At 47.9% G+C, this 13,355-nt stretch overlaps 2 protein-coding genes across 3 annotated transcripts in view; one reads left to right on the top strand and one right to left on the bottom strand.

The window, feature by feature from the left end:
- Positions 1 to 12,434, top strand: part of dgke (diacylglycerol kinase, epsilon) — a 26,379-nt gene extending 13,945 nt beyond the window's left edge. For both annotated transcript variants that reach the window (XM_030350949.1, XM_030350948.1), the window contains 11 exons: positions 2,193 to 3,055; positions 3,187 to 3,346; positions 3,588 to 3,707; positions 4,566 to 4,709; positions 5,194 to 5,351; positions 5,810 to 5,858; positions 6,092 to 6,205; positions 6,861 to 6,932; positions 7,883 to 8,010; positions 8,547 to 8,658; positions 9,730 to 12,434. In XM_030350949.1, the coding sequence (XP_030206809.1) occupies positions 2,601 to 3,055; positions 3,187 to 3,346; positions 3,588 to 3,707; positions 4,566 to 4,709; positions 5,194 to 5,351; positions 5,810 to 5,858; positions 6,092 to 6,205; positions 6,861 to 6,932; positions 7,883 to 8,010; positions 8,547 to 8,658; positions 9,730 to 9,954 (1,737 nt within the window). In that variant the 5' untranslated portion in view covers positions 2,193 to 2,600 and the 3' untranslated portion in view covers positions 9,955 to 12,434. The remainder of the gene's footprint in view (positions 1 to 2,192; positions 3,056 to 3,186; positions 3,347 to 3,587; positions 3,708 to 4,565; positions 4,710 to 5,193; positions 5,352 to 5,809; positions 5,859 to 6,091; positions 6,206 to 6,860; positions 6,933 to 7,882; positions 8,011 to 8,546; positions 8,659 to 9,729) is intronic.
- The window catches only part of LOC115540806 (uncharacterized), a 20,828-nt gene continuing 19,690 nt past the window's right edge, over positions 12,218 to 13,355 (bottom strand). The window contains exons 18-19 of the mRNA XM_030352382.1: positions 13,236 to 13,295; positions 12,218 to 13,132 (exon numbers count right to left, since the gene is read on the bottom strand). Coding sequence (XP_030208242.1) covers positions 12,600 to 13,132; positions 13,236 to 13,295 — 593 coding nt within the window. The 3' untranslated portion in view covers positions 12,218 to 12,599. The remainder of the gene's footprint in view (positions 13,133 to 13,235; positions 13,296 to 13,355) is intronic.

A 13,355-nucleotide genomic window follows, 5' to 3' on the forward strand; every position in this document is an offset into this window, starting at 1 on the left:
GATTTCCGACAGATGGCGCCAGTAAGAACATCGGTGCCAATAATTGAGATGCGGAGCACCTGAGGAGCAGGTGGGAAGCATGCTTTGAGGAGCAGGTGGGAAGCATGCTTTAAAAAGCATGCTTCCACCCTCATTCAGGGCTCTCCTGGTTCGCGTGTGCGGAGAGACCAGTCTCATGGGTGATGGGATTCCACCCGGAGGAAAAAGACTGTTGATTCCTCCAAAGCCGAGTTTTATGTTTGGTTTGATAGATTTATAATTTACTATTGAATAAAAGTACAATTTTGGCTCTAAGTAATCTCCAGTTCGTGTGCTTATTGGAAGGAGGCGGCTCACTCACCAAGCCGGGTTGCCACAGTATATTCACCAGATCTCCTGGCAAGCAAAGTATATTCGTAAGATTTGACTCATTCATATTGCATGTCATTTTTTTTTTCTCTGTTCCATAGGAAAGGAGGCTCACACATCTTTCAAATTCATACTGCTGACTTATTTCCCCACAACAGATAAGTGCTGTGATTTTCAGGCTGATATCACTATGGAACAGAGAGGGAACAGTATCTGACAGTAATATTCCAAGCTGTCAAGATGCGTTCCCCCTGTTCTAAATGGTCAAATTTGGTGATATCAGCCTGAAAATCACAGGACTTATCTGTTGTGGGGAAAGAAGTTAGCAGTATGAATTTGAAAGATGTGTGAGCCTCCTTTCCTATGGAACAGAGGGGGAACAGTATCTGACAGTATTATGAATGAGCACACTTCCTTCCAAAAGTCCATAACATTCAAAATGAAATGTCTCTCCCAAAAATAATATTTTTTATTGATAAATCTACAATACAACATCTTCAGATAAAACTCGCTAAAAAAAGTCAGTTTTGAACCTTAGCTCTCTCCAAAGTGCCTCTGTGGTACGAGCACAGCAGCTCAGTCTATCATTTTATTCTAAAATGATAGACATACAGTATATTGCTGTATTGGTTCTGTGAACCTACCTGTGCAAACTGCAGCCAAGATCAGGAAAACGAAAACCAGCGCAAATGTCTTCATGTTGTTCACCTTTGCTTCCCAAGGCTGTAGTACATTATGACACTGTCTGCAGGTCGAGGAGGTTGAATACCCCCCACGCACTGACACCCATAACACCGAGATAAAAAAAAAAGATTCCATAGTTAGAAAAAGAATACCGAGGGATTATGGCCATTTTAATTATATTAATTTAATTAAATGTATCTTGTGTCCTTATAAAAGTACTAAAGCCTCGGGAAGAAAAGGTGAACAACATGAAGACATTCCGGCTGGTTTTCGTTTTCCTGATCTTGGCTGCAGTTTACACAGGTAGGTTCACAGATCAAAAACGTAAGGGATAATGCCCGACGAGGTGTCCATTATCAGGAATTAATGGACGACGTGGAGGCGTGAACCGTCCGACGCGAAGCGGAGGACGGTTGCCTCCGCGAAGTCCATTAATTAAGACACTGTCTGCAGGTCGACGAGGTTGAGACCTCCTCCACGTTACTGACGCCCAGAAAATACAGATTTAAATAAAAAAGAATTACATACTAAGAAAAATAATGCTGAGGAATGATGGCCATTTAAATTATAATACTCATTTCATTTAATGTATCTTGTGCTCTTATGAACATTTGGTGTACTCATTCAACATCATAATTCCTGCGACCGACGTATTGGTCAAGTAAATCAAGAATTTGTATCCAGGTTGTAATTTTTATTTTCACCACCAGGTGGTAATGACGTTCAATTCTGTACTATTTTTGATAGCTCAATCTCATTAACGTTATTACGTAATTAAATCCACACCAGATTACTAGCACACATGTTCGGACGCACACAAACACACACCAAAATACACCAAAATACCTTCACTTGACCACTTCAGAAACGTGTAATATTTTGGTGAATTCATGGATATCGTGTTTATTTTCTTTAAAGTCATACGATATATCTCTACATCAAACCTGGATTAGGTATAGGCCTATATCAGATCAATGCATCAAAAACAAATATCATGGCTTGGCGACAATTAATTTTAAAAAAAAGGAGCATCGACGTTTTGAATCCGACGCGTCGAAACACGTCAAACTGCGTCATTGTTTCCATTTCCGCATACATGCTCCTGATGTAGCAGCGTGATAACGGACGGACAGCTCTCGATGTTTTGTTTTTGTCAAAAGCTGCAGAAGTATCATCTGATCTGACATGGGACGGTTGTGAGGAGGAGGCTGCAGCCCCCCACGGAAGGGTGAAGGAGTGACAGGAAACCAGAGCGAGGGGCTTATCTCAGCAGAGGACAGAAACAGCTGCAGCATCCAGCAGTAGGACATCAGCAGGAAGCTGTTGCGGTGTTATAAACACGACTTGGTAGGCTGACCACCAAAGCCTTTTGGTTGTTATCAAACAAACCTTTTAGTCTATCTGCACGATTCGCACTGTGACATCGCCAGTGGACGGTGCATCTAACGTGCATATACCATGGACGTTCAGATATGTTCTGCAAAAACCAAGGATAATTAATATCGGCCCGTTGAGTATAATTGACCGCGTCTGGACCGGGGGAAGTGCATACGACTCACAGGTCATACATGTCGAACATGGATGGAGACGAGGTGCAGGATGACCGCGGGTCGCGGGAGGAGTGGACGCTGCTCTTCTGGACGTCCCTCGCGGTCATCATACCCGTGGTGATCACGTTGTGGTGCAGCACTCAGCGCTCCAAGCGGAAAATACACACCAAAGAGTTCTTCCGCAAGAGCAAGCACGGCTGGCACTACACGGATCTCTTCCACAAGCCAACCTACTGCTGCGTCTGCTCCCAGCACATCCTGAACGGAGCCTTCTGCGACTGCTGCGGGGTGTGCGCCGACGAGCAGTGTCTGCGCCGGGCGGACCGAAGTCTGGTGTGCAAGGAGATCATGGCCCCCCCTCGGTCAAACGGAACGTCGGAGCATCACTGGGTCCGAGGCAACGTCCCCCTGGCCAGCTACTGCTTAGTGTGCGAGCTGCAATGCGGGACCCAGCCTAAGCTGTGCGACTTCAGGTAAGTTAAAATGTGTTGTATCCATTCACTCGTTAGCCTGACACTGATGTGTTGAAGTGTTACAACTTCAGTTATAACTTCAAACCTGGCAACGGCCCCCCCCCCCCCCCCCCCCCCGCCTCGCGCCGCAGGTGCATCTGGTGCCAGTCCACGGTGCACGACGACTGCATCCCCAGCATGACGGACCGCGGCCGCTGTGACCTGGGCGAGTTCCGCAGCCTCATCATCCCCCACCACTACCTGTACAACGTCAACAAGCTCCGCCGGAGACACCCCGAGGACTACAGCAAGGTAGAGCGGGGAAAGGACCCAAACATCACCTGCTGCAGGCGTCCTGTATGACGAGAGAGAGAGAGAGAGAGAGAGAGAGAGAGAGAGAGAGCGAGAGCGAGAGCTCTTTATGCACTAATATTACCAGGTTTGGTGGTTGTCTTTAACTGTCGCCCTCTGGTATCCTGGTGGGTTTTTGCGTTGCATTGAGCGACCGAGTTCTACCTTTCATCCCATTGATTGGTGCGCGTGTGTGTGTCAGCTGGGCTCCTCCTGCGGTCGGGGATGGACCCCCGTTCTGGTGCTGGCCAACACGCGCAGCGGGAACAACATGGGGGACGACCTGCTGAAGCAGTTCAGGATCCTGCTCAACCCTGTCCAGGTGGGTCCCCCCTCTCCCCCCCGTGGCCCCCCCCCCCCCCCCCCCCCCCCCCTCTCTGGGTCTCCAATGCTCCATCTCGACTGCGACCGTTCAAATGAAGCGAGAGACCCTGATTGGTCCGGTTGTCCTCCTTAGGCACAGTGGGCGGGACTTTGTTCAGGTCTGGCCTATTAAACGAGATCTTGTCCTGCATCTGGAGCAGGCTTGGTGTGAGTAACCATGGTGATCTACATGTCTTGTAGTAACCATGGTGATGTTGTACGCCCCCCCGATTTAGAAGCAACCCAGCAGACCTCCGGCAGATAGTTCCCTCGTAGCCCACTCAGAAATCGGTCGTAGAATCCGTAGTATTAGTTAAGGGAGTTTTATAGGTGAAATATCGTGCATAAAGTTGTGTCTCACCCACTCTACCTGTCTGTCTGTCTGTCTCTCCCGGTCTCTCTGTCTATTTGTCTCTCTGTTTCTGCCTCTCTTTCTCTGTCTGTCTCTCTCTCCCTCCCTGTCCCTCCCTCCTTCCTTCCTTCCCTCCCACTGCCTCCCTCCCTCCCTCCCTCCCTCCCTCCCTTCCTCCCTCCCTCCCTCTCCCTCTCTCTCCCTCCTCTCTCTCTCTCCCTGTCCGTCCCTCCCTCCCTCCCTCCCTCCCTCCCTCTCTCCCTCTCCCTGTCCCTCCCTCTCTCCCTGTCCCTCCCTCCCTCCCTCTCTCCCTCTCTCCCTCCCTCCCTCCCTCTCTCCCTCTCCCTGTCCCTCCCTCTCTCCCTGTCCCTCCCTCCCTCCCTCCCTCCCTCTCTCCCTCTCCCTGTCCCTCCCTCTCTCCCTGTCCCTCCCTCCCTCTCTCCCTCTCTCCCTCCCTCCCTCCAGGTGTTTGACCTGTCCAAGCTGGCCCCCTCCAAGGCCCTCCAGCTCTGCACCCTGCTGCCTCCCGGCAGTGTGCGGGTGCTGGTCTGCGGGGGCGACGGCACCGTGGGCTGGGTGCTGGACGCCATCGACGCCATGAAGCTCAAGGTACCGGCGGTAGCACCACAAGACATCATGGGACGGTCCGTTATCAATGATAACGTGTAGCCACAGTGGCTATCCTGTTAGGTACAGGTATCGACAGGGACAACACAATCCGACATTACAGCGATGTTTGATTGCCGATACGTTATGTATTGTGGTTTTGTAAAAAGAAAACAGGACGATCTTCCGTATATAATTTTTTTTCCAATGTTTTATTTTTTGTGGTCCACCGTCCAACGTTGGGATTCGGGCTCTTTACGGCAACCATTTTGTTTTTTAAATGAATGTGGCCGAACAGAACCAATTAACTCCTGGCGAATACACATTAAGGCTTTCTAATCTATGGGATGCCACCATTCCTATGTCAGCCTTACATCAACGGTTTGGCGGCAATCAACACTCGTAATTAGCACATGAGCCCATTCTAGATCTGTTTCCCATCCCTGTATCCTATCCTCATCCCCTTTCGGTGTGGTGATGTTTTCAGGGCCAGGACCCCTTCATCCCTCAGGTCACCATCTTGCCCCTGGGCACTGGGAACGACCTGTCCAACACCTTGGGCTGGGGGTCGGGCTACGCAGGAGAGATCGCCGTGGAGCAGGTGCTGCGCAACATCCTGGACGCCGAGGTGGTCAAGATGGACAGGTGGGACGACAGCAACCGCAACACAAAGGACCTGATGTCCGCCTTTCACTGGGCTGGGGGTCGGCTTAGCTCAAGAGGTGGATCGGGTTGACTTGGAACCGGGAGGTTGCTAGTTCGATCCCCGGCTCCTCCTAGAAGAGTGACGAGGTGTCCCCGAGCAAGACACCTCACCCTAACTGCTCCCGACGAGCTGGCTGTCGCCTTGTGTGGTTTACTCTGCCGTCTGTGCATGAATGGTTGTAAGTCGCTTTGATAAATCAGCTGCCCCAAGGGAGTTACACATTTCATTGAAAATACAGCTTGGAATAGGCCTACAACATAGAAGAAGAATATTAGTGTGTTTTCAGCTGGCACATTACAAAAAAAAAGTTTTTAGACATATACAGTATATATATACTGTGCGCACACGCATATACTCAGAACAACATTGACAACTTGAGTTTGGCATTGTCTTTCAGGTGGAAGGTTCAGGTAGCCTCCAAAGGCCTCTACTTCCGGAAACCAAAGGTGATGAGTTCAAAATGATCCTAAAATGGTTACATTTACATTCTCACTCTCTTAAGTATTTTCCGCAGTGCCATGGTATTATTATTTAACGTTAGCGAGAACTTGTGGCGTTTGCTACTGTTTACGACGTCACACGGAGGAACGACATGGCAACGTCCCGAATGACGCAATGCAACAGGGTAACGTCCGGCTATGGCAGGCCATCGATCGCAATGGTTTCTGTCCTCTTGCAGGTGTTGTCCATGAATAACTACTTCTCAGTGGGCCCGGACGCTCTGATGGCCCTCAACTTCCACACGCACCGGGAGAAGACTCCCTCCTTCTTCTCCAGCCGCATCCTCAACAAGGTAAGAGTCGCTAGGACGCTCCTGGTGGTGGTGTTCCTGTTTGTTAAAACTCCCAAGCAGTGAGGTGGGAGGATCACCCACAATGCACCACAGCGGCTTCTTAAAGCTTCGTTATGGTTCCACGTTGACGCAACGCAATGACCCCCGCAGACGCTTCGACGCAGCCGTTAACCTGTTTTGGTTCTAGGTCGGGTTACGTTAGTGGACCAATCACAGACCTTGCCGCTGCGACGGCTCGACGCAAGGTTAACATTTTTGGGAGGTACACGTCAGGCCCATACGATGGACGCAAAGAGGGTCTGCAATGATGTGATGGCTCCGTAAACCCCCTTGTGTATGCGTTGACGTGGAACCACAACCCAGCCTTTAGAGTAATGGGGTTTTGAACGAGGGATTGTTTACTAGAATACAAGTTTTTATCCACACATTTCCTAAAATATCGATACAGTTTTGCATACGACTTTTACCCATTCATGAAAATAATCGTTGATGGTGTTCTGTGAAAATACATTTATATCGCTAAATACCTAGGTATAGGTTGTCCTGTTACATATACAACTGATAATTGCCTTTTGTTTAAATCATGCAGAGCCATGGTTAAGAGTATTCATAGTGCATCCATGTTCACTGACTCTCCTCTTCTGGGTTTCACTAGGTTGTGTATTTCCTCTATGGAACCAAAGATTGTTTAGTTCAGGAATGTAAGGACCTGGATAAGCGGATTGAGGTAAAGTAGTGGTGTGTGTGTGTGTGTGTGTGTGTGTGTGTGTGTGTGTGTGTGTGTGTGTGTGTGTGTGTGTGTGTGTGTGTGTGTGTGTGTGTGTGTGTGAGAGAGGTCACATACTTTCTTAGAAGAACTGCTTGAAACATGTGGGCAGTCTTAAAACCTGAAGCAAATCCTTTGCTAACTTTAAACCATCAAACACTGTGGAGAACTATGGGATTAAGGTCCCACAAGGTTTTCTGTAGTTTCCCTTTTCTGTGTTTGTGTGTGTGTTCATTCGCCTGTGTGTGTTGGTGTGTCCGTGCACCTGTGCATGCGTGTCTGTGTGTGTGTGTGTGTGTGGGTCTTATCTTGTGTGTGTGTGTGTGTCCGTGCGCCTGTGTGTGTGTCTGTGTGTGTGTCTTGTGTATGTGTGTCCGTGTGTGTGGGTCGTTGTGTGTGTGTGTCCGTACGCCTGTGTGTGTGTGTGTGTGGGTCATTGCTTGTGTGTGTGTGTGTGTGTGTCCACGCGCCTGCCTGCGTCTGTGTGTGTGTGGGTCTTGTGTATGTGTGTCCCTGCGCCTGTGTGTGTGTGGGTCGTTGCTTGTGTGTGTGTCCGTGCGCCTGTGTGTGTGTGTGTGTGGGGGTCATTGCTTGTGTGTGTGTGTGTGTGTGTGTGTGTGTGTGTGTGTGTGTGTGTGTGTGTGTGTGTGTGTGTGTGTGTGTGTGTGTGTGTGTGTGTGTGTGTGTGTGTGTGTGTGTGTGTGTGTGTGTGTGTGTGTCCACGCGCCTGCCTGTGTGTGTGTGTGTGTGTGTGTGTGTGTGTGTGTGTGTGGGGGTCATTGCTTGTGTGTGTGTGTGTGTGTGTGTGTGTGTGTGTGTGTGTGTGTGTGTGTGTGTGTGTGTGTGTGTGTGTGTGTGTGTGTGTGTGTGTGTGTGTCTGTTCTTACCTGTGCCTGTGCCCCCGCCCTCAGCTGGAGCTGGACGGAGAGAGGGTCCGGCTGCCCAGCCTGGAGGGCGTCATCGTCTGTAACATCGGCTACTGGGGCGGGGGCTGCAGGCTCTGGGAAGGCATGGGGGACGAGCCCTGCCCCCCCACACGGTAAACCTACCCTCAACCAATGAAAGGACTCTGTTCTACTTTTAGGAACAATAGGCCAATAGACCGCCCAGGGCGTTCGATACTGTCTCGACAGCGAATCAGCAGAGCGTTACACCTCAGCGGCAGCCATCTTTGTTGTCGTTGTTGTTTTTGTTGTTGTTGTTGTTGTTGGAAATGCCTTTTCGGCGCTCTACTCATCTGCACCGCCATCGTCATCGTTGGGATTGGTCAGTCTACCTCGTACCGTCAGAACTCCTTCTGTATTGGATAGGGATCCCAGACCTTATCTGCAGAGGAAGTTAAACGTGAGCCCGCAACATTCGTCTAGCTCCCGGGCCCACTGACCTTACACAGGGTTTGTGTAAGGTCTTCCACACTTTTGCAGCTTCTGCAGACTGTTGACGTGTGTGTGTGTGTGTGTGTGTGTGTGTGTGTGTGTGTGTGTGTGTGTGTGTGTGTGTGTGTGTGTGTGTGTGTGTGTGTGTGTGTGTGTGTGTGTGTGTGTGTGTGTGTGTGTGTGTGTGTGTGTGTCCTAGGCTGGACGACGGCCTTCTGGAGGTGGTGGGAGTGTTCGGTTCCTTCCACTGCGCCCAGATCCAGGTCAAAATGGCCAATCCGGTGCGGTTGGGCCAGGCACACACTGTGCGGGTGAGGGGACAGACACACATACACCTACACACTTTATTACTTACTTCATTACTTACTTGATTAATTCATTAATTACTTCATTTCTTACTACATTGCTTCATCCCTTGCTTCATTACTTACTTCATTACTTGCTTCATTACTTCATTACTAGCTTTATTACTTCATTAGTAAATTATTTACTTCATTAATAACTTTGATTCTTACTTCATTACTTAATTTGTTATTTCTTTACTCAATTCATTGCTTAATTAATTACTTACTACTTTACTTACTACATTACTTACTGCATTACTTCATTCATTACTTACTTACTGCATTACTTCATTACCTGCTTACTTCATTACTTAATTCATAACTTACTTCGTTACTTCATTACTTACTGCATTACTTACTTCGTTGCTTCATTACTTCATTACTTACTTCGTTACTTCATTACTTAATTCAGTACTTCATTACTAAATTCATTACTTACTTCGTTGCTTCATTACTTCATTACTTACTTCGTTACTTCATTACTTAATTCAGTACTTCATTACTTCATTACTTACTTCGTTACTTCATAACTTAATTCAGTACTTCATTACTTAATTCATTACTTACTTCATTGCCTCATTACTTACTGCATTACTTCATTCATTACTTACTCACTGCATTACTTCATTACCTGCTTACTTCATTACTTAATTCATAACTTACTTCGTTACTTCATTACTTACTGCATTACTTACTTCGTTGCTTCATTACTTCATTACTTACTTCGTTACTTCATTACTTAATTCAGTACTTCATTACTAAATTCATTACTTACTTCGTTGCTTCATTACTTCATTACTTACTTCGTTACTTCATTACTTAATTCAGTACTTCATTACTAAATTCATTACTTTCTTCGTTGCTTCATTACTTCATTACTTACCTCATTAATTCATTACTTACTTCATTACTTACTTCGTTGCTTCATTACTTACCTCATTACTTCACATCTCACTTCCTTATTGACCTGGTAACTCGCCCACCTCGTTAGAGAGGCTCTCTGTAACCCGGCTGTGTGTGCCCGTGGCCGTCCCCCAGCTGGTGCTGAAGAGCTCCAGGATGCCCATGCAGGTGGACGGGGAGCCGTGGGCCCAGGGCCCCTGCACCATCACTATCACCCACAAGACCCAGGTCCACATGCTGTACCACGGCGGGGAGCAGACGGACGACGACGACGACGACGACGATGCCGACACCAGCGCCTCGGAGACCGAGAGCCCCGGCCCCCACGACTCCCCCAGGCCCCGGGGGGCCCGGCTCTGACCGCCCGGGACCCCCTCCTCCCCCCTCCCCCAGGCCCTGACTGTCCCTGACCACCTATCTACTACTCCCAGCGGCTCTGATCCCTCCCCCCCCCGTGGACCCTAGGGACCCGGGCCCCCTCCCTCCTCTCCCCCCCCCCCCCCCCCCCCGACCTCGTCGTCACCCCTCCATGACCCGACTGGTCGGTGCCGTCTCACCGACTCCCCAACCCCCTGCCTCCTCTCCGGGAGGCCGCCCTCACTTCCTCCCTCACTTCCTCCCCCACTTCCTCCCCCACTTCCTCCCCCTTCAGCCCTTTTATAATACCGAGCACTTGGCTTTCTTTGTCCCTTTTTTGGGGTTTGTGTTTTGGGACGTTTTGAAATGAGTTGCTAGGACCACGCTAGGGAGACCCACTACCTTCTGAGTTACTTTGGTTCCGGTCTTTAATCTTGCACGACGGCGATGTATCGCTGTGTCCCGGGTTTACGTTTTGGTTTACTACTTTGGTTCGTAGACGGAGAGTACGAGGTGGTGTTGTGGTGGTGGTGGTGGTATCTCCCAGCCTCACGCTAACGATGTAATGTAACCGAGACCTCAGGCTATTCACTTGTCACACGTTGGCCAATCAGGTAACACTGAATTATTTGGAAGACCAATTGCTCTTTGCACTGATCCCTGAGTGCCAAATTTACTGTCACGGTAGTTCACTCTTAAACGGTAATGAAAGACTTTTAAGACCCCCCCCCCCCCCCCCCCCCCCCCTAGGCAACCACACAGCTGATTTATGCCCCCCAGGAAATGTCTGAGCTTCCAAAAGACAAACTACTCCTTAAAGAGACAGCTGAGGCCCACCATACGTACGTGTGCGTGGCCTCACAAGATCAGCACTCAGCAGCTAATGTATTGGTTTAAATGCAGTATCAAAGGCTCTTATCCCCTAGACGTCTACACTGCTTCAAGAGATGTAGATCTATGTATGTCATTCACTGGATACTTCGGTAGGCCTGGTTTACGTCTCAGACACGACGTCGTAAGCGGGCGAGGCTGACCGGGTTGTTTATCGATGTCTGTTCTTAACTATCTAGAGAAAACCTGGCTGGATTAGGTCAAAGTTCGAAGTCGTTTTCATCGTGTAGTCTTTGAAATGATGTAGGGCTTCTTGCGTCCCCACTCGTTCTCTTCTTTTGTACTTTGAATTGTTTTACACTGTTATGGCACATAACACTTTAACACTGCTGACCGTATTGAAACCGTATACTGTATAGGTTATAGTTTATTCACTTAATATAGTATATATACAGTTTACCATTAACATGACCATACCAGTAGTTTGAATATTGCATGGATTGGCTGTCACTACCCTTATTTAAAGATTTGTTAAATATACAATTTGAACTGCTTGCAATAATGAATACAGGGTAGTTTTCTAAGGTCTTGAAGACTCAAACAGCCAGGCATATTTTAAGCCCTCATATCAATTTAACAGCCAGTTTTGCAGTAATACTTGTTTTAAATGTGTGTTCCCATAAGGCTCAGGTCACAATACTTTAGAGTAGTCCCAACGTGTTGTATTGGGTGTGTCTTTGCACAATCAAATGCTTACATTTGGGCATGTCTTTATTTTTTGGGGACAATTTGGCCCTTTAAAAAAAAAAAAAAAAAGAGGCCGGTAGTCCAAGTGTGATTCTATTTATACCAAAATTCTGATAGCCATAACTCTGACAGATGTTTTACGTTACAGTGAATTAACAGACGTCGTGCTTACCTTTTTACTTGCCACATTGATGTTTGTGATTGCTATTTCTCTTAAAAACGCAAAATAGGATTAGCCATGCAATGCTTGTGGAATACGCAAGAACTTTGTGTTTAGGTGCTTTACTTCCCTACCCATCAAGTTTGTTCCATTGTAATTGTGCACAGGTGCCCCTTTGCCCTCAACCATATTCTACATGTTTACAGTGTCGGATACAGACTGACTTCATGGTGTTGTACTGTGTGTACCGAAACTATTGGTAATCAACGCACTGGGAGAATGTTTTGGGAAGTGGAATGTTATGTCGGCTTTGGATGTTTCGAGAAAGTGAAGATGTTCAATCTTAGATGCCCAATTAGCAGCTTTTTCTTTATACTTTGAGTGCTCCAGTATTTGTGTGACAGGCCCATGCCTCCCTTCAAATTAAGAGTTCAAACTATTTTTCGCTATACTACATCCACGGATAACTTACATTTGTTTTACCTTTGGCAGCAATATTCCTCTCTTTCTGTAAAGGAAAGAAACCAATTTAAATTTGAAACTTAATTTAACTTTTATTCACAAGATTATTTGAACACTCAATTATTAACCCTGAAAAGAAAGTTGAAGCTCCCACCACTTGTGATTGTCATTGATACTCGAACAGAATGTACGCGAGGTCGATTGAAATTGAAAACATTCTCATAAATATTTTCATATGCATAAACTGTGTCATCGCTTTGCTTCATAAAATGAACGAACAGATGCTCTCATAACCTTGATTAATTCTAACGAACATCATTTATCAACGATTATCATTATTAAACAAACACCAGGTACATGTTCCAAAAAAATAATTCCTCCAGTAGGGAAAAACCAAGACAAATGACATTTAACTTCCATGTCAAGAAAACCAATGAATAAAAGCCTTTCAGCCAGACAGCTTGCACAAGGCGAGGGAAGAGTTGTTGGAGAAGATCCAGAAGGCCGGGTACACGGCTTGGACGAAAGGAATGCTAAACGTGTAGAAGGGATTCACCGCGCCAGCGATGCTGTAAAACGTGGCCGTTCCCTCATCACAATCCACCAGCACGCCTACGCGCTTCGAACTGAGGCTCGCCAGCACCGTCTCGCTGTTGTCATGCCAGGCGGACAGCTTCAGGGTCAACCACTCCACGCACCAGGACTGGTCGTTGCGGCCCAAGCGACTGGTGGGACCTTTGCGATCCATGCTCTTGTAAGACAGCCCTATGGCCACATAGTTGTTACTGCTCATCTTCACTTCCCAGTAGTGGCGCCCTCTGGAGAAACCCTTGGAGGCCAGCACCTGGGAGCAGACTGAGAACCGCGCGGGGCCGTCGGGGTAGTTCGCTGGCTCGTCCATCACTGAGGCCTCGGTCAGGTTCTCGCTCAGCTTCACCCGTCTGTGGGCCGTCTTCCGATCAAAGGTGAGCACCGTGGCGTCTGGTCAGGGGGAAAGGTTTTGGGTCAAGTTTCGGTATTGGAGACCGTGAGATGCTTCCACCAGTGTGTAAGCTCAGAGCAACGGATAAAAATGTCCACATACATTTGAGAAGATCGTGTCTGGTTACGCAGGAGGTAAGGCTGGGCGGGATGCTAGAAGTTTCTGAAACAAAGAACATTGTTCGATGTATGATGAGTGGGCCATGTTCATGTCTTCAGGGGT

The sequence above is a fragment of the Gadus morhua genome, chromosome 3 (genome assembly GCF_902167405.1).
Source record: "Gadus morhua chromosome 3, gadMor3.0, whole genome shotgun sequence".
Taxonomy (NCBI): Eukaryota; Metazoa; Chordata; class Actinopteri; order Gadiformes; family Gadidae; genus Gadus; species Gadus morhua.